The sequence below is a fragment of the Suricata suricatta genome, chromosome 7 (assembly GCF_006229205.1).
Source record: "Suricata suricatta isolate VVHF042 chromosome 7, meerkat_22Aug2017_6uvM2_HiC, whole genome shotgun sequence".
Lineage (NCBI taxonomy): Eukaryota > Metazoa > Chordata > Mammalia > Carnivora > Herpestidae > Suricata > Suricata suricatta.
This window is the reverse complement of record NC_043706.1, coordinates 102,982,741-103,009,698: the sequence shown is the minus strand read 5'-3', so window position 1 is coordinate 103,009,698 and position 26,958 is coordinate 102,982,741. Positions and strand designations below refer to the sequence as shown.

Below are 26,958 nucleotides of genomic sequence, written 5' to 3'. Positions count from 1 at the left end.
ATGTAGCTCAGAGAATAGCTTGCCCAATAGCTTGCCCATATTAGCCACATACTAACTGGCTGAGCTGGAGCCAGAACCGAGGTGTGGCTAAGGTTCGAGTCTGTGGTCCTAATCACTACACTATGCTTTTCCATTTATTCAGGATCTTCCATGTGTTTGGCTCTCCTTCCAGCACTGGTGTTAATCAACACAATACAAGTCTTTGCAGAGTTCATGGTCTAGTGCAGAAGAGCTGTGTGTAAGCAGTGAGTTGTCAGAGCATTAGAAGGGTCAGTAAATGTTCGTCTGAAGTTCAGATATTCATATGAAGTTGGATCCCAGGTAGGGAGAAGGGAATTGTAAGAACAGGGAGAGCTGGCAGAGTGGAAGAAAGGCTGGATGGCCCATCACAGTGACAGACCTGGAAGAGAGCCCAAACCTGGAGTAGTGACAGTAGAAGTACTTTCGCATGTTTTTATAAAGTAGTGTTTTGAGGACACAGTGACCAGTAACGTGGGTGTTGAGAGTTAGGAATTGAAGACAAATTCAGAAACTTCATGCAGACTCGGAAGCCTTATTTTTTCATTGTTTACCATAACTCTTTAAAATCTAATCGTGTTTTTGCTTTTATCCCTCTAAAAGTTGCTTGTATCATTAATAAATCAGTTTTGGATAAATTTGTTAAAATCTTTATCAAAGAGATTATTTTCTTTGTTAATACGTTGATGATTTTTTAAATTATTCTTAAGCATAGAAACATACTTAGAATGGAATGTACAGATGAAGAAGACAGGACTTCTCCATTCTGACGAAGTTTACAGGCTAAAAGAGATGCATACAAGTAATTACAATGAAAGGCAGAAAGTGATGAGTGCAAGACCAATGTAAAGTCTCACATCAAGGGAGTTCGAAGGAAATGAATCATAGAGTCAAGATGGGTGGGTCGAAGGGGAGATTAGGATCAGTCAGGCCTTCAAAGAGGGAGTGAATTCCATTTTAGAATAATGGCTCATAGAGCTATCATAATTTTAGATCTAATTATATTTAAAAGTTTTGCACAGGTGCACTTTGATGTGATTACATTCAAATTAATATTTGTGTTGCTCCTTTGTCTCATATCTATTTTTTTCTTGCTGGAGAATGCAGTTACAAATGAAATTTCTAAGAGATTATTTTCTACAAGTTCAGAAGAAACTTTAAAGATTAGTGTATCAACTCATAGCCTGTGATGATTATTAGTTTGGTTTTGATGCAGCTTTTAAATTTTCTTTCACTGAAAGAAGTTTAGACTGTGTTCATTATTACTGTTTATTAATAAGTTTCATATTATCCTTTTCCAAGTTTGTTCAGTTTGCTTGTATGTGTCTGTCAAATATTTTAATCAATAAATATTTTTCTGATATTTTCAGGTAGTATTAAAGGAGCAACAATAGTAGATGCCCTGGATACACTTTTTATAATGGAAATGAAAGATGAATTTGAAGAGGCAAAATCATGGGTTGAAGAAAATCTAGATTTTAATGTGGTGAGTTACACAAAAATTGCCAATTCAGTTTAACATGGACAAATTCTGTTGTGGGGCCAATTATTGTGTTATATGCCATAGCAGAAATAACAAATGCATTTTTAAATAGTACCGTACTATATTCCTGTCCTCCAATACTACAGAAGTACATGTTTTTGGTCTTCAGCAAATTAGGAGTAAGGGAAAATAAATTAAAATCTATTAAGACCTACATGTGCCAAGTGTTCATGTTTAAGTCCCACAACCACCCTATAAGATGCCATTACTTTCACACCTGCATGGGTTACAAATTGGAACCTCAGAGGCTTATCTAGATCACACAGCCACTTGAGTGTCAGAGCTATGAGTCCAGCACACATCTGTGTGGCTCATGCTCATGCTTTGGCACCCTGCCATGGTGCATCATTTTGATTTTGTTAAATTAACTTTTGTTAATTGGTGCCAGGTGGTGAGCTGTAGCCTAACAAAAGACCACCAGAGAAATTGCAGTAGAGAAGCTTGTTACACATGGGTCCTGAAGAGGTACACAGCAGGCCTCCAGGTACCACACAAGGCAATCAGGCAGCATATAGACAGGACATGGGTGGGTGTAGTGTGAGTGTAGTGTGGGTGGGTGTAGTAGGGTTAGGTGTAGTGTGTTGGGGTCAAATTGGTCAATTCATGCCAGAAAGAACTAGGTTTTAGTAAGATCCACAAGGGTCTTTTCAAAGGAATGCACAAGGGGAAGGCCCTAAAGGGCAAGAGAGACTTGATCACAAGGGGTCCTAGGGGAGTCATACTAGGAACTTGCATTTGCTTGTGACTGTGTGGGCTATTATCTGGGGTATGTGCTCACACCAGGGGCTAGCGTTTGGCTTAGACCCCGCCCCCCACAGTCTATGTGGATGCTGAGGCAGCAGGACCAAGGAGACATAACACTAAAGTCTCAACGTGCATCCATCCACTCTCACATAAATAAGGCTTCAAGCTTTGTCGTATGCCTTTGTCTGCATAAAATGTTGTCAATATGTATTTAAAATCTTTTAAAAAAATCTTTGTATGTGTACTGCCATTCTTAACAAATACATCAAAACCCACTGTATACCAAAGCAAAGGTTCAGAATTAAGGAGAGCAGACCCTTCCAGAGCTTCTTGATAATTTTGATTTGGGAGGATGGCATCTTCTCAGAGTTCATCTAATTCCATGGTCAGTGTTTCACCTCATGATGAGAGTGATAAAAAACTTGTTTTAAAAAACAGAAGACTGTTGGCCCAGCTATGACTGACTGGCTAAAACAGTCATTCACTTATGTTTGCATTATTGGAATTTTTTTATCTTGTATTTCTTATTTTTTTTAAATAATAGTTTATTGTCAAATAGGTTTCCATATAACACCCAGTGCTTCTCCCCACAAGTGCCCCCCTCCATAACCACCACCCCCTTCCCTCAGCCCCTCCCTCTTCAGCCCTTGGTTCCTTCTGAGGCAGCATTATTGGAATTTTTAATCGGAGATTGCTTCACAAAAAAAAGCCTTTGTAAGCTTCCTTTTTGTCTATCTGGGAGCATACAAATAATATCTGTAAACGTCCAGAACCAGGCCCAAGCAACATGCTGTATGTTGAAACTGGTCATAGAGTGTTCCCTGTCAACACCCCCACTTTGTGGAGCTCTTGTTCTCGCACAGACCCAGGGAGGACACCAGTGGCAACATGTTAAAGATCGTAAAACTAAACCCTTTTCCTAACTCTTGGCATTAAAAACCTATATAAATTAAAAGTTTGAATATTTTGTTCCAAGGCTCCATGCTGAGCTTATGATTCTCTCCCTCCTTCTGTATTCTTTCTCCCTCTCTCTAAAATAAAAACAAATAAAATATTTTTAAATGAACATTTTGTCCCAACCTTCTTATTAATTGCCTTATATGCCCCATTTTGGAGATCACTGCCTTAAAGGACAATTACGTAAGTTTATGTTTAATCTGCCTTGTAATTGAATTTAGAATATAAAGGAGACATATTCCAACATAAAAGGACCTTGGAGATCAATGTGTTCAGCTCTTTTATTTTAAAAATGAGAAAACAGACCCAGGGACCTGGTGATTTGCTCAAGGTTCTACAGCCATTTGATTGGAATGACTTGTGATGGATCTAATATTATCAATAGAACTGAGTATGAAAAATCAAAGTAGTGAAAAAAATCTGTTTCCTTTTGAGGGGTTGTCATCTCTTAGAAATATATCTGTCTCATCTTGTTATTTATAAGTTAAATTCAAATACCTACCTTTAAAGAGGACTTGTCATCAGGTATCTATGGGAGAGAAAATGTATAGTACATTGCCTCCCCCAATCCCTTTCAAGAAAGGTTGAGAGAATAGGAACTGGATTCCTTCAAAATCAAATGATTTTTTTTCTTCTGTTACCCAGTGTTTTTTGGTTTCCTTATTTGTTTCTTTAATTCGAGTATAATTAACATAGTGCTATATTTGTTTTGGGTATACAATATAGTAATTCAGTGATGCTATATATTTCTCAGTGCTTCTCAAGATAAATATACTCCTAATTCCCTTTATCTATTTCACCTCCCCTTCCCCTTTGTGAAGAGGATATTTCTATTTTTAAGTTTTGGAGGAACCTTCATATTGTTTTCCACAGTGGTTACACCAATTTGCATTCCCACTGACAGTGCACAAAGGTTTCTTTTTCTCTATATCCTCACCAACACCTGTTATTTCTTGTACACCGTTCTGACAGGTGTAAAGTGATAGCTCTAATGATTTTAATTTGCATTTCCTTGATGATAGTGATGTTAAGCATCTTTTCATGTATCTGTTGGTCAGTTGTATGTCTTCTTTGGAAAAATGTCTATTTAGGGCTTCTTCCCATTTTTTATTTAAATTGGGAATTTTTTGTCTTAAATTGTGTAAGTTCTTTATATTATCAGATATATCATTTGCAAACATCTTCTCCCGTTCAGTAGCTTGCCTTTTTGTTTTGCTGGTGGTTTCCTTTGCTGTGTAAAACCTTTTTATTTTGGTGTGGTCCTAATAGTTTAACTTTGTTTTTGTTTCCCTGTCTGAGGAGATATATCTAGAAAAATGTTTCTATAGCCAATGTCAAAGAAATGACTGCCTAGGCTTTCTTCTAGGAACTTTATGTTTTCAGGTCTCACATTTACCTCTTTAATCCATTTTGAACTTATTTTTGTGTATGGTATGAGAAAGTGGTCCAGTTTCATTCTTTTGCATGTAGCTGTCCAGTTTGCCCAGCACTATTTGTTGAATAGACTGTCTTTTCTCCATTATATATTCTTGACTAGTCATACATTATTGACCAAATAAGTGTGTGTTTATTTCTGGACTCTCTATTCTGTTTTATTGATCTCTGTGTCTATTTTTGTGCCAGCACCATACTGTTTTGATTACTACAGCTTTGTAGTATATCTGGGGTTGTGATACCACCAACTTTATTCTTTTTCAAGATTGCTTTGGCTATTTGGGGGCTTTTGTGGTTCCATACATATTTTAGGATTATTTTTGGTAGTTCTGTGGAAAATGTTGTTGATATTTTGATAGGGATTGCATTCAACCTGTATATTGCTTTGGGTGGTATGGACATTTTAGCAATATTAGCTCTTCTAATCCATGAGCATGGAATATCCTTCCATTTGTTTGTGATTTCTTCAATTTCTTTCATCAGTGTTTTAGTTTTCAGAGTAATTCTCCTCAGTGAAGTTTATTCATAGATGTTTATTATTTTTGGTATAGTTATAAATGGGATTTTCTTAATTTTTCTTTCTGTTGCTTCATTGTTAATGTATAGAAATGCAATAGTGTATAGAAATTAAGTTTGTAGTTTTACTATATTTATTTATCCAAGATCAAATGATTGAAGACAGGAAAGTAGATGTTAATGCTGCTAGACTTGAATAGTATCCAGGTCGCTTGTCTGATAATTACAGAATTGCTTCCCCAAGTCTCCCCAAATCCTGCAACAATTCTTTGCTTTCATGACCAGCAGTAGTCTGAGAAACTGTGGAATCATTTATCTCAAAGAACTAAGCACAAAGGCCTCTCAAGCTAACAGACAAGGTAACAGAAGGCAGTAGGCCTACCTCAGACCACTACCCGGTGACGTGACTGTTTCATGGACCGTGGAGACCTGTAAGGAAGTAGAGGGAATCTAATAGAGGATATCAGACTGTGGTGAACAGCTCGTTTTCTTTGCTTCCTTACTTGCAAAATAAAGCAATTGGACTATTCCTGAGTGACTGCTAAAATGCTAACCTTTAATGTTGTTTATTTAAAGCTATATTTTTGTTTCTTAACAAGATTTTATCCAATTAATTGACAGACTTGTGTAAAATACCACTTTAGAACTGCTGTTGAAAATCTTGGCCTGTATCTTTCAAAATATATTTTAAAAGTCATAGCCACAGGTCTGAAATTTCTGTTTCTTATAATACTGTTCCTAATATGAGAGATCTTGAAACATATTGGTGATAGTTCTCTCTGGGTAGTGTCATATTTGCCCTTAAAAGAGCATTTATCAGTAACATCCAAGTGATAGTACTTCTCATCTTAAGATTAGTAAATAAAATTCAGAAAAACTGTATTGTTTTACTCTCCTAATCATTGTTTTATAAAATTCTTCAGCATACCATTTTTTGGTTATTTTTAATATGTCTTATATGAGACTTTGTTCTATATTTGCTCAATTTACCCAGAGGCTCAGGTGATTATATCAATAATTACACAGATTTCTTTCTGAAAACGCAAACTTTTCCCATTTATCTGAAGGACGGAGAAATTGGAGAAGCTTAAGCAAAGGGAGAAGATTTGTTTTATTTTGTGGATTACAAATAATATTATTCCAGTTTGGATAAATTATTGCTTGTTTTTAAATTACTTTCATTTCTAATAAAGTATTTAATTGACAGTGTGAGGGTATTGCAGAAAAGTTAATGCATGCAAATTTATTGCAAGGGAAAAATCAGAAAGTAACTAAAACAAACACTGCTGTTGAGAGTTGGTTTATCCTGTGGTGCTCTTGAGTATAAACCGATCTTTCAGTCAAGAATAAATGTGTTTGTATGTGAAATATTCAATTTGCATCACTTAAAGGTGTAAAGTAAATGTTTTCTGTTGGTTTATACCATCATTAACTAAAACTCATTTTCTTTTAATTAAAGGATAGCAAATTTATTCCATTTGCATACTTGGTAGAGTTCAAATGACTTTAATATAAAAAATAAATCACTGAGATAATATGTAGGAGCAAGGGCTTCCCAGGTGCGGCTTTGTATTATGTTCAAGTATCTGTAGAGGAACATAGGTATGACAGAGTTCTAAAGGTAGACTCCAGTGGGTGAATTTGCTGGTTTTAATTGAAAGCAATCCTAAAACAAAGAATCTAAAATACATTCTTGGTTACTCATTATTCATTATTTCATTCATATGTTATTTACTAAATACCTTTTAGTGGTCAGTTACTTACCCTCATGAAGCTTATAGCCTAGCAGGAAAAGTAGAGTACTTAATTTGGGGCCAAGTTTTCTTAGGAAGGAAGAAAAAAAAGAGGAAACCACTATTTGAAGAGTACAGAGACATGCCAACTATTTTGCTAGGTGATTTTTTTTTCCCATAGGTTATCTTGTTTAGTGTTTGTGACAACTATACAGGGTAAGTGGTATTATCCCTTTTTTATAGATGAAGAGGTGATTAACTAATCTGCCCCAAATCATGCAACAAGTAAAAGCTATGGGTGAACAAGATCTGCCTAACTCAGGAACCCTGTTTTTATTGGAGAGGAAGTACAGAGAGTTGAGAAATATATATAGGCAGGCAGAGAATTCGAATCCTCCCAGATTAGGCATGTAATCTTCCTATCACAGCACACATTAGAGTGCATTGTTCCATAGGTATTCAATAAATTCAAATTAAATGAATGAGAAGTTATCTTGTCCTACTTCTCAACAGACTATGCTAGACTCAGCTACAGGACAAGATGACAGGGTGCAAGGGTAACTGTACTGTGTCATATTTTGAAATAGTTAGAAATGATCTGAAGTTCAAGTGAAGTTGATTTACTTGTTTTTATCTAGCCTACTTCAGGAATGGATTTGCAATGGCTCCTGCTACTGGGAAATCTTTAACATAAGAACAAATGACCAAGAGTTTCATATTTAGGCATTTCTGAATTCAGTCCTGAGTGCTTCCTGTTCTTTCCTGTCACCTCAGAGAAGTATTGGTTACCTAGATCTTTGCAGAAGAAATATTGAAAGCTGTCTTCAGTATTAATTTTATAGAATATGTAGAAAATTTCTCCGGAAATTAATTTTATATAAAACTTTAGTAAATGCCAAAGTTATATTAACTATTAAAAATCATTTTTCTTCATTGAGGTGAGGTGATATTCCTATAAGACGGTGAGCTTTGAGGATGACAAAGGATAAACACTCTGAGACAGTGGTCTTTGGCAAGGACATGAATTGTACTTTATTTTTTCTTTAATTTTTTTGATTGCGGCAAAATACACATCATAAAATGGTACCATCATAGTCATTTTTAAGGGTACGATTCAGTAGTGTTAAGTACTATAATATTAATGGTATCATAATTCTGTACAACCATCAGCACCATCCGTATCCAGTTCTTTTAATCTTGAAAAACTGACAGTCAATTCCCATTAAACAATAACTTCCCAACCTTTATCCCTCCAGCCCCTGACAACCACCATTATACTTTCTGTCTCTATGACTATGACTACTGCCATACCTCCTGTAAAGTGGATTCATATTTGTCTTTTTGCAACTGTCTTATTTCATTTACCATAATGTCTTCAATGTTCATTCATATTACAGTGGATGTCAAAATTTCCTTCCTTTTTAAGGTTGAATAATATTTCATTATATGTATATTCCGTATTTTGCTTATCTGTTCATCCATCATTGAACAGTTGGGGCTACTTCCATGTCTTAGCTATTGTGAATCTTTCTAGGAACACAGATATACAAAGGTCTCTTTGAGATCCTTCTTACAATTATTTTTTCTATACACTCAGATGTGGGATTGCTGGATTTTATGGCAATTCTATTTTTAAGTTTTAGAGGAACCACCTTGCTGCTTTCTACAGCGAGTGCATCATTTTACCTTCCCACCAACAGTGTGCCGGTGTTCCAGTTTCTCCACATTCTCACCAACACTGTTATGTTGATTTTGCTTCTTATAGTAGCCATTAGCAACAGATGTGAAGTGGTATCTCATTGTAGTCTTGATTTGCATGGATTGTACTTTTGATTGTAATGAATACTGTATGTTTAAGATAACAGGCTAACTTAATCTTTTTCCTTTTTTTTAAATTAAAGTACAGTGTTGACATGCAATGTTAATTTAAGTTTCAAGTGTGCAATATACCGATTTCACAATTCTCTACATTATGCAATGCTTACGACATTAAATGTAGTTTAGTTACCCTCTGTCACCATACAATGTTATTACAATATTATTATTGACTGAGTTCCCTATGCTGTACTTTTAAGTCCTGTGATTTATTTTATAACTGGTAGTGTGCACTTCTTAATCCCCTCTGCCTGTTTCCCCCACTGCCTCATCTCTGGCAGCCACCAGTTTGTTCTCTGTATTTATGAATCTGTTTCTAATTTTGTTTGTTCATTTGTTTTGTCTTTTAGATTCCATGTATAAATTACATCATATATAGTATTTGTAAAGTTTTACAGTATTACTCTGACTTATTTCACTTGGCATAAATCCCTTTAGGTCCATCTATGCTGTCTCAAATGGCTTATCCTTTTTCATGGCTAAGTAATATTTATGTGTGCGTGCATGGGCATGCATATATCTTTTTGAATTAGTGTTTTCATTTTCTTTCATTAAATACTCAAAGTGGAATTACTGGGTCATATGGTATTTTACTTTTAAATTTTGGAGGAACTTCCATACTTTTTTCCACAGTGGCTGCACCAGTTTATATCTCCATCAACAGTTTAATAATCCAGACTGTTCTTTTACCCTACTTTTCAAGAAAATAAGCTATAAGGTTCCCTGTAGAAGGGACATAAATAAATCAGACTCACAAAGCAATTTTAGATCTTCTCATATGCCTGAATGCGTACTTGACATAGATCCAGAGTTCTATGCCATAGACGATGAAAGAAGTGACTTCTGCTGTAGTATTTGCCTTAGTCTGTTTTAAAACAGGATTAAGTCCCTGTGAGTGCAAATAAGTTAATTATCCTGTTGAGTGGAGTTATTCAATATTTTTTATCTGAATGGTAATCAGTGCCTGCCAAGGGTGATGATTTGGGTTTTGGCTTTAAAAGGATACTGAGCTGTTCTCTCTGTCAGTAATTAGTGATAGATTGGACTATTAGTTGAGGGTCCTTCTGGGTCTGCATAGCAAACCAACCTATTCACATAGAGAAGATGGTCTGTCTTCTATTTTATTTATTTATTTATTTATTTTTACATTTAATTATTTTTTGAGAGACAGAGTGAGACAGAGCATGAGTGGGGAGGGTCAGAAAGAGAAGGAGGCACAGAATCTGAAGCAGCCTTTAGGCTCTGAGCAGGCATTCAGCACAGAGCCTGACATGGGGCTTGAACCCACTAACCGTGAGATCACAACCTGAGCCAAAGTTGGACGTTTAACCTTTGGGGGCCCCGAAGATGGTATGTCTTTGTGACCTAAAGAACTTCCTCTTAAGCGATTTATCATGTTACTTAAACACGAAACTAAAAGCTGCTTGGACATATGTTACATTATCTGTTAAAAGGAGTTTGGTATTTTTAATCCTCAAAATAATAATACAAAACATGCTTCGAAATACTATTTATAAACAGAGGTGTCTGCTAAGCTTAAACCTAGGCAAGGTGTATAGGCAGTTACCACTCTTTAATCAAAGCCTTTGATAGTTATCATAGATGTTAGGAGTGGAGCAGTTATTATTAAACACAGTTGCTGCATTGGATTGTATGTAGTAGGGCAGTTATTAATGGTTATTAATGGTTCTCACAGTTCATTGAGTATAAAGCTGGTGGGGAGCTTGGAGGAATAGCTAGCAAAGAAGTAGTCTTTGATTTGAGGTCTCAGAGAATTACCCTTAAAAAAAGGAGTCTAAGAATTGGGACCAAATACTCAGAATATTAACTAAAATACTTTTGAAAATAAAAGTCTTCTTCCCAAGAAGTCTTTTTAAATTTAATGCAAGCGATCAGATCTGTCATGACATGTGGAATCATAAGAATTAAGAATTCCTTTAACCTGTATAAGTTTGATTCCAAATAATTATGATAGGTCTTGTGCAAAGAAATAATATATTTGTCCTTCAGGGGAAGCTTGTGCCTCAATAGTTTCTCAATCAAAAGGAAACAATGGCTACATCTTTGCTATAAACTATATTTGATATTCTAATGGTCAAGTCCATTATTTCACTTACTAAGATCTATTAAAATCTATAATTTTACAGAAAATTTTGGTGAATAAGTTGCCTATAAAAATGCCTGATTAATACCTAGTAAATTTTTCTGAGTTGTTTAAAATGCTCTTCTGTCTAGTGGGAGAAAGTTAATCTCTCAGGCATTCATTTTGAAATAAGGGTTTTGAAATGTTCACTTTTCCTCTTGCCCAGATACAATTAGGTTCTTTGTGCTCATAAATCAAATCAAATCAAATCTGTTGACTTGAAGGAAGTCAGTAGAAAGATGGAGCATAATATTAAGGATTAGAAGAGGGAGATGTACAAAATGGTTTATTGAATTAAACTCTTTTATCCATCTTAGCAGTTTTTATCAGCTTACCTCATAATTCACATATGTGTATAGGGAACTAGAGGACAGGAATATTAAGGGATTAATTTATAGAAATTATAAGTTTAAGACACTCAGTGTAAGAGATTACTACTGCGGCCTAATTTTTTCTTAATTTGTTATACTTACCTCTTCTTGATTCTTGGTGTGACCTTAGTTATACCATATATTTTATTAAATTTATATATGAATGTGGTTAGGGGAGGAAATTCAGAATGAAGGAGCCATTTCTCCAATCCACAGTTGTTCATGGTTAGACTTTCAACCAAAAATTTCCACTTCCACTTGTTTATCATTTGCGATATTAACTAATACCCATGTGATTTAGCCAGAAGACTGGGTCCACTTCCCAACCTGGCAACCACGTATGACCGTGCGCTAGAAGCCATAGAATACATGGAGTATATCCCTGCAGCATAACCTTATCTAAAGATTTAAGGAAGGTAATTTTATTTTAAAACAAACACAGATTAAGGAGACTACAAAATTCATACTGCTAGAAAAAAAAAACACACAGGATTTTAGTGTTACAGGCTCTTTAGGGCTCCCCTCCTTCATGTACTGTCTTCTCCCTCCCCCTGATCCCTCTCTGTCATTAGAGTAAGTCACTGGAAAAGTTTTAGAACATCTTAAAAGATACTGCATGGATATTGACAGGATGAATATATTCATTTAAATTTAATGAGATTATTTTCATGGAAATCATAATCAGAAATTAATAAAGATAGCCTAAAACCCTGAGTGTAGAAATTCTCTTTTGAAGATCAAGATATCATATATAAAGTATATCAAACCCAAAAGGAAGTCTGATCAAAAGACTATATTCCAAAAGAGGATTTTTTAGACATTGAGAAATTAGATTCCCATGAGGGTCAGAGAAGATGTATCAGTTTGCATTCTAGAATTGAGAATATTAGGATTCTGGAGTTTCTGATTTTCTGCTAACCACTGAGGAAATAAACTAAGACAGGCCTTAGTTTATCTAGGCTGAATTACTGTACAGTGGGTAATGGCGGCAGCTCTCCGCTGAGTGCGTTATGCCAGGCACCATACACAGTGCTTTACAGTCACAGGCTCCTAGCGCCTTGTAAGGAAGGCGTTGTCCCCTTTTATAAATGAGAAAACAGAGACTCAGATAGAAAGTGACTTGCCTGGAATCTCACACTTAGCCTTTAATCCCAGGTCTTCCTGACTCTAAGGTAGTGTTTTTATGGTCTTCTGTTTCCAGTATAGAAAACCAATTTGCTATCGTGGGAGAATTTTTATTTTCTTCCTCCTTTTCACCTAAGGATCCGTAAAGCGTGAGCAAAAGCGTCCAAATCTCAGTCTTCTGACATAATAGCATAATACAGTCCAGAATGTCGAAAGAGGTCTCAGGTTAAGGTTTCTAAATAATTTGGATTTAACTTTGATAAAAAAGAAGTAGAAAAAATAATATGTTGGGAATTCTAATGTCATTCCAGTTTTCCGAAGGGAGAAAATATGATGACTCTTGAGTACTCCTAATGGTGATGTGACATTCCTGAACAAGGCTTTTAAAGAGAAGGACACAGCAATCACTGGAAAGCTGCTGGGTTCACTAACAAGCCAGACTTGCTTCTTGGACAGGCTCACTAGACTGTTAGAGCCATGAAATTGAAAAGGCAAAGCAACTGACTTTGAGCATGGTACTTTGCAAGGTCATTGCTCAATATTTTATAGAGCAAGATAAACAGGATTTAGGTTCTAGAATATATTGCTGGATCAGTATCTGGTTGAACAACTGTACCCAATAGGTGACTGATGTCTAGCTGAAGATATATTTCTGATGATATTTGACATGGCTCAATCTTGTGCCTTGCACAAGATTTTTATCATGTCTATATAAAAGTACTGATAACCAAAATTTTTACAGGAGGAAGAGAATGCATATTTAATGAACCCATAACCAAAGTAAGAATATAAAAATCACTTTAACAGATTTTAGTAGGCAGAAATGCGTAGGACTGTTCTGAGGCTTTAAAAACTGAAAAACACAAGTAAAAATGCAAGAGTTTCAGTTCATTAGATTTTACTATAATACATAGTTACCTCTGGCCATAAGAAATACAGCTGTGTGAACCAAAGTAAATTAATGAATTCCCTTCCTTTTTCCTTATTAGTAGTTTTGTGGAATATAAAAGCTTTTACCGATATGTGTACAGTGCTCATTCAGAATGATGCAATTCAATGATAAATTGCACCTTTATAGAATCAAATTATTTCAGGTGCATGTTGCAAATTATGAAATACTGTTAAATGAGCTCACCAAAGAATCTTATATTATTCTGCTTTTGCCTAACTCGTTCAGTAATTCTCCTAAGTTGTTTTCATCCTTTGCAGGAAATTTTTTTAGAAATCTTTAACCATAAGCAGTTGCCTAGCTTTCATTGGTAGATCCTTATAACTTTTTAGTGAAAGCATGCAGGAATTAAATGAAAATCTATGTGTATTTTTCTCTTCTGGAATTGTTTCCTTCCACTATATTGTAGATTCCATGAGTTTGAGGACCTTGTCAGTCTTCATTACCATGACCCTAGGGTCTATGATAATGCGTGGCACATAGTAGTTGCTTGATAAATATTTGTTAAAGGAAATAATATCTTGGATGATTTTAACTAAGCTCATCTTCAAGACATTGACTCCATATAATATAGTTTGCTGTTAGCCCCTATGATTATCAGTGAGTGGTTTGACATTATGCAAAAGGGAACAACTACTGAGTAGGCCAATGAACATGAAAGGAAGATAACCAAAGATTGAAGAGAATCTTGCATCTATTGTAGGTTAGCTGTGTTGAATTTTCTAGTAACAGCATGTAGGACAGGTCTATTTAATCGCCAAGTCTTGTAAAATAATACAAGAATTGGTGGCAATTTTACATGCCACAGTGATATGACCATTAATAAAAGGACTTGGTGCATTATCATGGGAGGTGATAAGAGGAGTCAGGATAGTGCAGAGCCATGGGCCAGGAATCAGAGTACTCCAGTCAAATTCTGATTCAACCACTTATTTGTTGTCCAACCTTAAAAATGTCACAGTAACCACTATCCAATTCAGTCTCTCCATTTGTAAAATGGATGTAAGACTAGTAATTATTTCACAGGGTTGGTGTGAGGAATAAAGGACATAGTTCATATAAAGAGATGAGCACAGGATCTGGCACATTGTGGATGATAAAAGCAAGCTCCTTTATGCAGGTGAAATTTCTTCTCAGGAAGATGTGATGATCCTAGGCCACAGCCAGGGATTTGGGAACAAGCCCCTGGAACCCAGGTCCTTCCAACGTCAAATTCTATTCTCAGTCTAGCTGTGGGAGAAGAATGTTAGAATAATGTTCAACCACCAGCCAGAGTACAAAGAGTCTGAATGGCCTTTCAGAAAGAAAAAGCAGGCAGATGAATAAAATAAAAGAACACAACAGAACAGAAAAATAAAATGTCCTGGCCCTGTAGCATCTGCACAGATAGAGAGTATCAGCTGCATACTATATCTATTGTTGAACAGAGGGAGGAAATAATTTTTATAAATATTTTGTAATTGTTATTTTAAGAATCAAAACTATTTTTATTTACATATATTTTGACATTGTTAGAAGACAGGACTTTTTTCTCTTGTATATAAATTGCCTGGACAGGCATAAGATTGAGTAAAAGTTAAATATTGAGCACATTTTACCGCGATGGTATTTTTCTCAGTTGCGTGCTGTCATCAATGTATGAACCTCCTTTATTTTGTCTCCACAGAATGCTGAAGTTTCTGTTTTTGAAGTAAATATACGCTTTGCCGGAGGGCTACTCTCAGCCTACTATCTTTCTGGAGAAGAGGTGAGGTGAGACTGTAAAAACCACATTTTGGGGAGTACAGTGTGCCTTTTATGGACCTATTTTCATATTTTGATGGGCCTCGAGCATACGCTGAATTTTCATATAATATATGCTAATTAAACCAGCACCCTGGGAAATTTGGGTACAAGATGTAAGGACATTTTAAGCAATGCCTCTCAGATAGCCTGGCTGCATTCTGTTAGGTGTGGTATGGTTACAACTATAAATCAGATACGCCTGTCAACCGATTAAAGAGGTTTAGTGCAAGTCTGTGAATGATTTTTTTTCCTTAAAAATTATTTTAATGTTTGCATAACATTAGCTCGATAAAAAAAAAAAAAAACCTTTTTGAAGGTGGGAGAAATTTTGACAGGTAAGATATAAAAATTACATCGTTGAAGACACTGAGAGGGTGAGTGAGATACTCAGCCCTGCAGTGAGAAGCCCTGGAGGCCAGCGTGTCCCTGTGTAAAGTGCTTTGGAGCTCTTCCTAGAGCAAAGCTCAATTAATTATCTACTTGGAGGAAGGCAGGAATTGTTAATTTAGCTGCCTTTTATTCAAAGATTAAGAAAGGATTTTTGTATCATGCTTATATAGAGCATGGATGCTATTTTAGTGAAAGGTTTTGGACAACTTTATGAATATCTTAAGTTTCCACTCATTTGTTGGAACGGACTTCACCTTTAATGTTGACAGTATTAAAAGCTGACGTCAAGGCAAAACAGTCAGATATTTCAGTTGCGTGTCAATCAGATTTGTGTGAGTCTCAGCATTCTGGCTAGGAGCAGTGTGGATCTTACCTAGTGTAGTATTTCATGTATTTCTATGCTCCTTCAAACAGATTTAAGCAGAGCAGTAAATGTTTAATGAGAAAAGCTGCTTTACTTTGTTCCTGTCTCTCGGGTACTTCCCTAGCCATAACAAAACAGCCTGTGCAGTCTTAACGTTCTCTCTGTCTTTAGATTTTATTCAACCATAGGTATTTTTTAACGTATATAAATAGCTCCTGTATTCCCCTATATCTGTCCTGTTTAAGTGTTAAATTCTTTTCTTCATTATGGATTCTGTCGTCTTCTCAGCCAGGGTAAAGAGACTTTCTGGCACATCATGCCTCTTCCTTTTCTCCAGTCCCACATGACTTCGTGTGTTCCGTTTAGTTTAGGATGTTCTAAGCGTTAAGCCAGAGAATCCATATTTTTAAAAAGACATACTGAAAATTGATGTTATTTTAGTTAGCAAGTTTCTGCTTTTAGAATATTTGTCTTTGAATGTCCAATGCCTGGTATTCTCATTGTTTTTGACATGACACACTTAGAATGAACTTGGTTTTAACTTTCTTCATTATTTATGTGGAGGTGAGACAATTTGGAACAAATTCATCCTTATATATCTGGGCTCAAATAGGATAATCAAGCATACAAAGAGAAACAAGTAACATTTCTTTTAAATTTGCATCATGTTTAATTGGGATTTTTTTTCACCTATAACAGTGTCATAAGTTTATATACATATGTGTTTCACGTGTGTGGGCTTATTATAGACCTATATTTATATACTTTATGTAACTATAATACCGACAGATATTTTGCCTCTAGCTAAAATCGTTTGCCTCAGACCTTGTAAAGGTACTTTTTTATTCCATAGTTAGATAACTTTAGTAAACCAAAGACTACAAAGAACACCTTCACTGACAATAAGTATTCTTTTAGTATATTTGCTTTGTCCTTATCCCCATGCCAAACATTGTTTTCATTATATCCTCATGGTCTATATTTTAATTTTATAAAAATTACTTAAGGTATTTTCTTTCCTACATACTTCTCTGTCTCTATAGACTGTACTTTCAGTACATAAGGGTTCATCTTCTCAGCATAGTTTTTGCATAACCAGTCCCTAAATTATGGATAGTTGGGTTGTTTCTGGTATTCCTGTATTTTGGATAATGTAGCTATAATCAGCTGATAAATATTTATTCTCTAAAGGGGGATTGCTGGGTGAGAAGTAATAAATACTAGACTGTTTTAACATCATCTGCTTTTTTTTTTCCTATCATTTGCCTTATCACTGACAATTTCATTTGACCAATGCACTCAGGGGAGTTGTCCATCAGGAATGTGGTCAAGAGAAAGAAATTTAACCCAAGCACTCAGGGAGTAGGCTATCAGGAATGTGGTCGAGAAAAATTACTTTACTTCAAGTCTGTGCTTGAGCTATTTGTCAAAATAAAAAAAAATTGAGCATTCATTAATAGAAAGAACATCAACATGGCCAAATTATGAATTAAATGGTTTCAGATTGTTGATAAAGTTCTATACTGTATATTTTTATGGAAATCAAGATACTTATCTTGTTTAGGAAAATCCATCTTTCTAAATCATCTCATAGAGGGGCTTCTAAGTCACAATAATGTAACATTCCCATTTTGTTGCTAAGGCTTAGGAGTATTTCAAGAGCATCTTATAAATCACCATCTGAAGTATATAGCTCCACATTGATATAAACGGAAGATTCTTCAATTTATAGTACAAAACAGAAGAGGAAATACCACTGGTTTGTGTTACATGGTTCTGGAAAATTACAGTTAGATACACTAAATAGTGATCAAGAATGCCAATGGAATTCTAAACCCTACCAAAATTACAATGAGAATATGACATACCTGTTGATAAATATTTTGATTACAGGGACATATTAAAAAACTTTTAAAACACCCTAACTTATTTAAAGTATTTTATAATGTCTCAAAAACAGTCAAGTCATGGGACACCTGTGTGGCTCAGTCGGTTAAGTGGTGGACTTCAGCTCAGGTCATGATCTCATAGTTCATGATCTCATAGTTCATAGTGCTGACAGCTCAGAGCCTGGAGCCTGCTTGGGATTCTGTGTCTCCCTCTTTCTCTGCTGCTCACCCACTTGCTTTCTCTCTTTCTCATAAATAAATAAACATTTAAAATTTTAAGAAAACACAGTCAAGCTATAAGATTTTCAGTCTATATAAGAAATGCAAATAATCACAAAAATTACAGACAGACTAGAGGTAAGATGAATACTAAATTGTAATGATCAGTATTAAATATAAGTAACAGCGATAGTATTTCTCTATTATAAGCTCAAGGGAAATTAAAGTCCTCATTGGAGATGGTAAATAGCAGCATCTAGAATATCATTACCCAAAATGTATTCTACAGAACACAAGTTTCTTTTTTAGATATGTCAGGAGAAATCTGTATCTGTATACACACTAAAAATAAGTTCAGAAAAAGCTACATCTTATATTCTGTCTTAGAAATTCACAATGTACAGAAAAAGAAACTAATTGAATTTTATTTATCCTTGTGTTTTCCATACTTAACTATAACCTCTCTCCTTTTTTCTTAGTGTAACATTTGCTAACTGAGTTACAAATACTGTTTCCCAGAACAAATTTTAAGAAACCTCACTGCAGAGTAAGTGTAACCTAAGCAAAAATGATATGAAACTTGGCAAATGCAAAAGAAGACATTTCAAGAGAAGATGATACTGAGGGAAGTAACATATATAAATATATCACATATTATTTGTTTTACATGAGCAACCAATGGCTTTCTTGAGCAGAAAGAGAATTTAACAGGATATAGTAATGCCACAGACTCATAGTGAGGGCTGAAAACAAGTTGGAAGTAAGTCTCAAGTTGCCACAGAGAATCTCTGTGGCTTGATAATCACTCTGGGACATCTTATAATGAATAAACATGCCCTATTTTTTCTACCTTTGTTAAGAAACAGAGGCCCAGGAGAAAGCCATCAATTGGCAGTTTTGTTTACATGTGGCCCCTTAGGTGTCTTGGGGAATGAAAGAGAGGATATGACAGAAGAAAGCTTCCATAGGGTTTGAATTCTGTATCCCTTGAAGACTGAGTAAAGATAATTCCTGAAGAGGAAATTGAGGCCCTATTAGAAGAGTGAAAAGAGTAGATGTTTAGAAGGACCCGCCCCACCCAAAAAAAAGACAAAACGTCACTATGATGAGTAAGGATGTCAAAGGAACTAGACAAACCATATAGAAACTGATAAATTTAATGAAATGCTTGAAAAACCTTTTCCTGATTTGCGAAACTACTTTATTCTGTAAATTAAGAAAGACATTTAGAACTACAAAGATCAGAGGAAACATTTGACTATTATATCTTATGTATGTGAACTAGAAAAACAAGAAACCAACTCCTGGATGCTAAACCATTGAAGAACTAGCTGTCAGTGAATAAAGACATGTCAGTGACAAAGACATCTGATCTAACACAGGGGAAACACGCATAACAGATTCTTATATTAAATCAGTTTACTCTGCCAAGATATCCTTTCATTTCAAAGAAGGCAGAAGTGTTTTCCCCCAAATTCACCAAAAGAAATCCACTACTCCATACATTACTACAAAAGATTGCTAAAGGACTTCCAGAAAAGAGAAGTAGCTAATGCCACTAAGTTTAGGAATGTCAAGGGGAAAACATATAGGAAGCTGGTAGGATTTTGTAGTGGAGAAAAGAGAAATAAGATTGAGAACATGAGTTTAGTGGTAGAAAGATTTACTGTTTTCTCATAATAGGATTCAGACATTTGGGGTATTAGGGTTCTAGCCATCGATTTTATAGAGTTTTTTTTGTGATTATTAATTATAAAAATGTTTAGAAATCCCTTAGAAACTGAGGATGTATTGATGGGGTTCCCTTTCAAACTCAATATCTGCCATAATCCATGAGAATAAAGTCATCTTCCAGACCATCCATCCATCTCCTGCCTTATTCTGCAAAGAAATTAAAGTGACTTACAGGAAATATGCATAATACACACATAAAACCGAGAATAAAGCCAGAATATGTTTTTTTAAGTTTTCATTTCAATGCCAGTTAGTTAACACACAGTGTTATATTAGTTTCAGGTGTAGAGTGTAGTGATTCAGCACTTCCATACAGCACCCAGTGCTCATCAGGACAAGTGCACTCCTTAATCCCCGTCACTAACTTCACCCATCCCCCACATCCCCTCTGCTGTCACATTGTTCTCTATAATTAAGTCTCTCTCTCTCTCTCTCTCTCTCTCTCTCATTTTTCTTTCCCTTTGCTTGTTTTGTTTCCTAAATTCTACGCATGAGTGAAATCATATGGTATTTTCTTTCTCTGACTAATAAAGTCAGAGAATATTAAAGTCACAGGTACCACTACAAAGAGCCTATCCAGCCAACCAACTAGGCTTTGGGCAGAAATTTGTCTTTGGGTTTCCTAGCAGCCAGAGCAAAGAAGAGGGGAGAATTAATAGTAATTTGGTTTTGCTTCTATTAGAAATTGGATAACATAAAATAACCCACATGTCACCTTATACATACTAAATTTTTCATAAAATGTAAAACTATCTGTTGTAAACAGGAAAAAGAAATCAACCAGAAATACGTTAATAGCCATCTCCCCAAATTCTGCCTAAATTGTAAAAATTGGGTTTAGATTTATCTTCCTCTCTGGACAGTAGTTTAATTATGGTCTCTAATAAAGTTAATTTGAATCCAGAAAGCAGAGATATCAATAGAGAGTATAACTGCAAAAACACGGACACACAAAGGATTGAAAAGAACATGATCATAATACTCTAAGATCAAAATATATTAAGCCTATGCAATTAATAAATAACAGATGTGAGCAGTGCAGTTAAAAAGGAGCTTGAAACAATGGCATAATGAAATAGAAAAATTAGGTAATCAAATTCTTGATGAATATTTATTGTACATTACAGACCATAAAATTTTTTAGTAAAATATATGTATAATGCCACAGTCAAAATATAACATTGAGTCGGGTGGCTCAGTTGGTTAAGCGTCCAACTTCGGCTCAGGTCAAGATCTCATGATTCGAGGGTTCAAGTCCCCTGCTGACAGCACAGAGCCTGCTTTGGATTCTCTGCCTCCCTCTCTAACCTCTCCCTCCTCTGCTGATTCTCTTTCTCTCTCAAAATAAGTAAAACTTTAAAAAACTATATAGCATTGGACATAAGTGATACACACATCTAAAATGGTGAAACTGCATGAAATTTTTAAAATAATCTCTTAAATAACTGGATCAGGGAATGAATCTATAATATTAAGATAAACTACTCAACCAACAACTAAAGTATAAGCATCCCTTTAATTTCCGTGGAAAGTAACTGAGGTTGTTCTTAGCAAAATACATCATTTTAAATATCTGTATTTTGAAAAAACTATTATATGGTTAACTAAGTCAATATTAATTAGAAAAAAAGAACGGGAAATAGTAAAGATAAAAACATTAAGTACATTATAAGAGGAGAAAAGGGTTGGATTTCCAAAGTTTTTTCTCCCTCCTTTAAAAAATTTTTTTAATGTTTATTTTTGAGAGAGACAGAGTGTAAGCAGGGGAGGGGCAGAGAGAGAGGCAGACACAGAATCTGAAGGAGGCTCCAGACTCTGAGCTGTCAGCACAGAGACCCGATGCAGGGCTCGAACTCAGAAACCGCAAGATCATGACCTGAGCTGAAGTCGGACGCTTAACCGACTGAGCCACCCAGGGTACCCTCTCCTTTTCTTCAATGTTCTTACTGAGAAAAAGTCTGGGGAAGAACTCGGTAACAGGAAGACCCATGTTAGAGGAGTATGAGTTAGGGAGGCAAACAGGAAGGTGTTGGATTGTAGACGAGTTAGGCTGTCAGCAGGAAAGCTCTCGTGGGTCTATGTTTGGGCCGAGCAGCACGCTGAAGTGGTGTGGGATTGGATGGCGATGCAGATACAGCAGGGAGTCACTACCTGAGAGAAGTCGTGTATCTCTTCAGGGATGTTGGTTGCATTCCTACCATGCACTGCACACTCTTCCTTGCCTTGAAACATACCTGAGAATCAAAGCACCTCAAATCCCTGCCCTATGGATTTTATCTTCTGGCGAAGAAATGTAACTCTCCTAAACCAAAATGGTGACACTTGAACAGACTTGTAAAAAGAAAGGTTTGTGTTTTGGTTTGTTAGTTTTGTTTTTGCAACGGTAGGTAATAAGGCAGAAAACAGACCTAGGGATATCCACTTGACGCGACCGTATTTCCAGCGTCTTAACCCTTCCGTCAGTTCTGCACTTTCACACGATATAAGGATGCAGGCGTGCCACACGGCTCTTCCTGCAAACCTCCATTGGCGCATGTGGCTTTGTAAGTTGAATCTTTTTGATTTGGCCTACAGAACATTTATAATCTGGCCTCAGCTCACCTTTTTGAGTTCTGTTCATTGTGCCTCTCACACACCTTACTCTCTAACTACAATATGCATTTTTTTTCCTTCTAAAATACTCTAAGCGCATCTCAGAATGGCTCTCCCACCTCCCCCAATCTAGATAGGACCCTTCAGTGAGGCCCTCCCTGACTGCACTGCTGGTGCCGCTTCCACTCCTACAGGGAGGAGGCAGGGGCTCCTTCCCTGCGTTCTCTGCACGTGCTGGTCCTCTAACTCCCTCAGCGCCCCTTTCCCCAGTAGGCCTTCTGTAACCTTTATTTTTCTTAAACCCCAACAAAAGTCTTCTAACTTTTAAAGCAAAATCTGTGCATTGATAAGCAAATGGCCTGGAAATGGAGGCAATGTGTGGAGACAGAAAGAATATAGTAAGGTGACTGAAAATGTGCACCATCTTTAATCCCCTGTGTAAGCCCCCAGAGGTGTACCCCACTCCCCACCTCAGCCCCTCCCACTAACGCTGGCAGAACATCTTACTTTTTTTTTAGTCTATTCTGTAAATGCTGGTTCTGTGAAAGAGAAAGTTTTGAAAACCAGTGAGCTAGAGACTACATCAAAATTTAATTACTAAACATTGTTGGTCATTTATGGTAGACCTTTTAAACAGAATAGACATTAGAACATTTTGTGAGACTGTAAACATAAGAAGAAATTATAAAAAGTAGATGGGAAAAGAATCGTACAATGTATATTTGCTTTAGCTTGAGAAAACTATCCAGCTAAAGCTTTCTTAGCTATTTAATGATATACTAATGCTACCTTTCTGAAAAAGAACAATTTTAATCATATTACATAAATGCTATTGATTGTCTCCTTATGTTATTTTTTACTGGTGTGTTTGACCCTATGATTTCTTATTTAGGTTGATCTTTACATATACTTGAGGTATTAAATTTACTATTTAGCATTTATTATTGAAATTTTTATAAAAGAAGGAATATGATATACTGAACAGCTATTTTCACTTAAGTTTCAAAGTGATACTAGAGTACAGTAATTCTGCTCATTTGTTAATTAAATTTCCATGATAATGAGTTAAAATAATCTCTCATTGACTGTTTTATTATGATTAGAACTTTATTTTTTTTTACTTTGGTGTTTTATTTTATTTTTTTAAGTGGTTTATTGTCAAATATGGAATTGATTATAAATAATATGCATTTTAGTTAAATGAAGTGACTACATTTTTTTGTACTAGGGTGAGTTGCCGATATCATATCTACTCCTTACCTCAAGTTTGCTATATGTGTTTCTCTCTGTAAAAAAATCTATCCTGTATTTATAATTGTTTTCAAAAGCACAGAAGTTTTATCAGTAAGAACTTTCTCTCTCCAATTCATGAAAGCAGTTCTATAGTTTGCTAATAATTCCAGCTCTAAAACTTATTCATATTAATGTATGAATGGCAGAAATTTCTGGTCTGATTTCTCTGTGATTGTAAACCAAACAAGAAAGATTGATGCCCAAAGGAAAGGGAAAGTCAGAAAATTAACATATTTTTTTAAGTAAACTCTATCCCCAATGAAAGGCTCAAACTCACGAACCTAAGATCGAGTCACATGCCCAACCAGCTGAGCCAGCCAGGCACCCCTAACTAATATCTTAATGAAACCTTTATCACTTTTCATTTAGCACAGTACCTTGCACACAGTAAGAAAACTACAGACTCACATCAGTGAATGTAGATCTAGCAATGATGTAGTGACAACCTCAAAGTCTTAGTGATTTAAGACAGTATGCTCTGTACATCCTGTGTGTTTTGCCCATGCTGTATGCTGTGTCCATGACTCTGCTTCTCATCATTCGCCCTCCAGAGCCCAGACTGATAGATAGAGCAGCTGCCATCCAACTCATTTCCATTTGTCAAGATGGGAGTCAGGAAGTTGGAGGGTGGAGGTGGCAAAAGAGAACCTAGAAAACATACGCTAGCTTGTAGTGCATCTATTGGAAAGACACCTGTTGTTTCAGCCCACATCTCATTGGCCAGAGAAAGTCACATGGCCACTGTAACTTAAAAGGTTAGGGGAGGGGATGCATAGTACCACTGTATCCCCAGGAGGAAAATTTAGTGAACAGTGTTAATGACTGCCACAGTGGCCACTGAGTTGGGTTAAAATGTATAGCCTTCCCGACCACCAGGAGTAGTAGAAGATAAGAATTTGTGAGAAGAGAGGAACTTTTCCAAGGATCCCAAAACTGGAATCCATTTGTACTGCTAGGAAGAAACTCCCCCCGCCCGTGGCATCGAGGTACTAAGGGGAGTATTGTGCATCTTCAGTAAAAGGCTACCCCTGTAACATTGGGCTACAAACATGTGCTTCTCCAAGAAGTTTCTTCTGTTGTAGACCTCTCCCCTAACTTTCCAAATTTTAAAAGTAAAGTTGACAGACAGACATAAACTACCCTATCAAAAAGGAATATCTGTCACCACTGTTGTTATTATTGTCTGCTGTGAAAGTTAATCGTTGCTTTTTGGCAGCATCCTGTTGTGTTGACCAGACACTGAGGACCTGGTGCTTCTCCTTCAACCACTTTCTCTTTGATTTACGTGTTCCCTAGGCCAGTCATTTCTGGTTTTGCAAAAGTCTAATAAAAGAGATAAGGTAATATAATTATATTTATGTTGAATCATTTCATAATTCACAATGTCTGCTAAAACAAGTATTCCAAATCATTTTTACTGCCTGGATCATATCAACCTGGATTTATAATACCAGGTTGTGTGTGTGTACACATGTGCACATGCATGGGTGTGTGTGTGTTTAAACAGAAGTTGTATTTTTCCAGGATATCCTTTGTATTCTTTTCTTTGAAATTGTGGTGTCCTTCAGAAGGGATCCAAGAGGTAGCTGTAGCAAGGAATTTAAAATCTAATAGGGCTAGTAGAAAATTCCTCAGAATTGTGCTCATTTGCCATCTGGTAAGTTCATTTATGTACTCAGTCAGCAGATGTGTCTGGAATACCTGCTTTGAGGCACTACACTTGGTGCTACAGAAACAATAAACAAGGGAAAGACAGTCTTCTATTGACAAACATTACTCATTTAGATTTCATAACAATCCTATAAAATAAGAATAGGTATTGCTTTTATCCTCATTTTATGAAGGAAAAACAGAGCACAAATTGTTAAGTAACTTGCTCAAAGGCATGGGAAGTGGCAGAGCTGGGCTTCAAACTCAGGCATTCTGGCTACAAGATACCAAGTAACAGCTAGACATTAGGGATCTCAGACATACGAGATAGATGTAGTAGGCTATAGCCTGAAAGTGTGAGTCATGGACAACTAAATGACCAATTAAGGAATAGAAGGGAATGGGCTTGCCCAGAGCATATAATAGATTGAGAAAAGGAGGCCTTAACATTTAAGCATTAGTGAGAAGGGACTAGAGAAGGAGACTGAGATGTGGTGGGCCCAGAAGTAGGAGGACAACCAGTAGAATGTGATTAGCCAAGACAAAATAGTGTTTTGAAAAAAAAAATGTGGAAATATTCAGCTATGTCAAAGGCTGCTGCTAGGGCAAATTGTTACAAGGACTGAAAAGTATCTTTGTTACATAGCAATACAGCAGTCATCAGTGACTTTAGAGAATACTTTTGATAAACTAATAGCACAGAATTGAAATTATCTTTCACTTAAGAGGAGACAGTCTTTAAGAAGGTGGAGGAATATAGGAATTAGAGGACAGATGACCTTAGGGAAGAAGTCCTTCCTCCATTGCAGACTGAGAGTGGAGGCAAAACATGTTAGTGACTCTGCAAATTTGGTGATGGAGATGTGAGATAATTACCATCTGATGGCCCCTGTTAACTATACAAAGAAGTAGACGACAAGGACATCTACCTAGACCTGGAGAGAGGACATATGTTGAGTGTATATAATATAGAACTGTTATTCTCAAGACGGTTGACTAGAGAAACATGGTAGAGTGGACAATGTCCAGGTTGGTGACTGTGAATTCATGGTGGCATATGTCTTCCCACTTTCTCAGGTCTTTATTGCTCAGTAACTCATATACAAGGAGGAGAAGTTATGTGGTTAGATTTAGTTGGGTTTTACTAGGCAGAAGTGAAAGAGACAAATGCATGTGTTTTGAGCTGTTGTAAAAATTTTATTGAAATTACAGACTACACTGTCCAAAATGAGTGTAAGACAGTATGAAAAAAAAAGAAAAAAGCAGGTGAGTGATGGTTAGAAAATGGACTGGTTAAATTGCCCAAAGTTTAGTTAAAGTAGAACAGGAGTAGCAGTAATTTACAGGTGACTAAAAGGTCTGGAGGTAAAGGCTATATAGTGGGATGGATGAATAAGGGATTTTAAAAATGAAGGGCTTTTGAGTGATGTCATGATCCAGGATAACATCACAAGACCAAGTGGTTAAGGAGGGATTTGTCAGAGTCTATCTTCATGGCTGTCTATGCAATACATTTTGACTGAAAAAGTACAATGTAAAAATCCATCTTCTAAAAAAAACTGCCAAGCATCAGTGAACTTATTTTTAAATTTGATAAACACTGTTTACATTCTATTCATAAATGTGTATGAAAA

General features: G+C 36.0%; 1 protein-coding gene across 1 annotated transcript in view; it reads left to right on the top strand.

The window, feature by feature from the left end:
* The window catches only part of MAN1A1 (mannosidase alpha class 1A member 1), a gene marked incomplete at its 5' end in the record, with an annotated part of 170,800 nt that overhangs the window by 39,947 nt on the left and 103,895 nt on the right, over window positions 1–26,958 (top strand). The window contains 2 exons of the mRNA XM_029943218.1: window positions 1,389–1,504; window positions 15,075–15,155. Of these exons, the coding sequence (XP_029799078.1) occupies window positions 1,389–1,504; window positions 15,075–15,155 (197 nt within the window). The remainder of the gene's footprint in view (window positions 1–1,388; window positions 1,505–15,074; window positions 15,156–26,958) is intronic.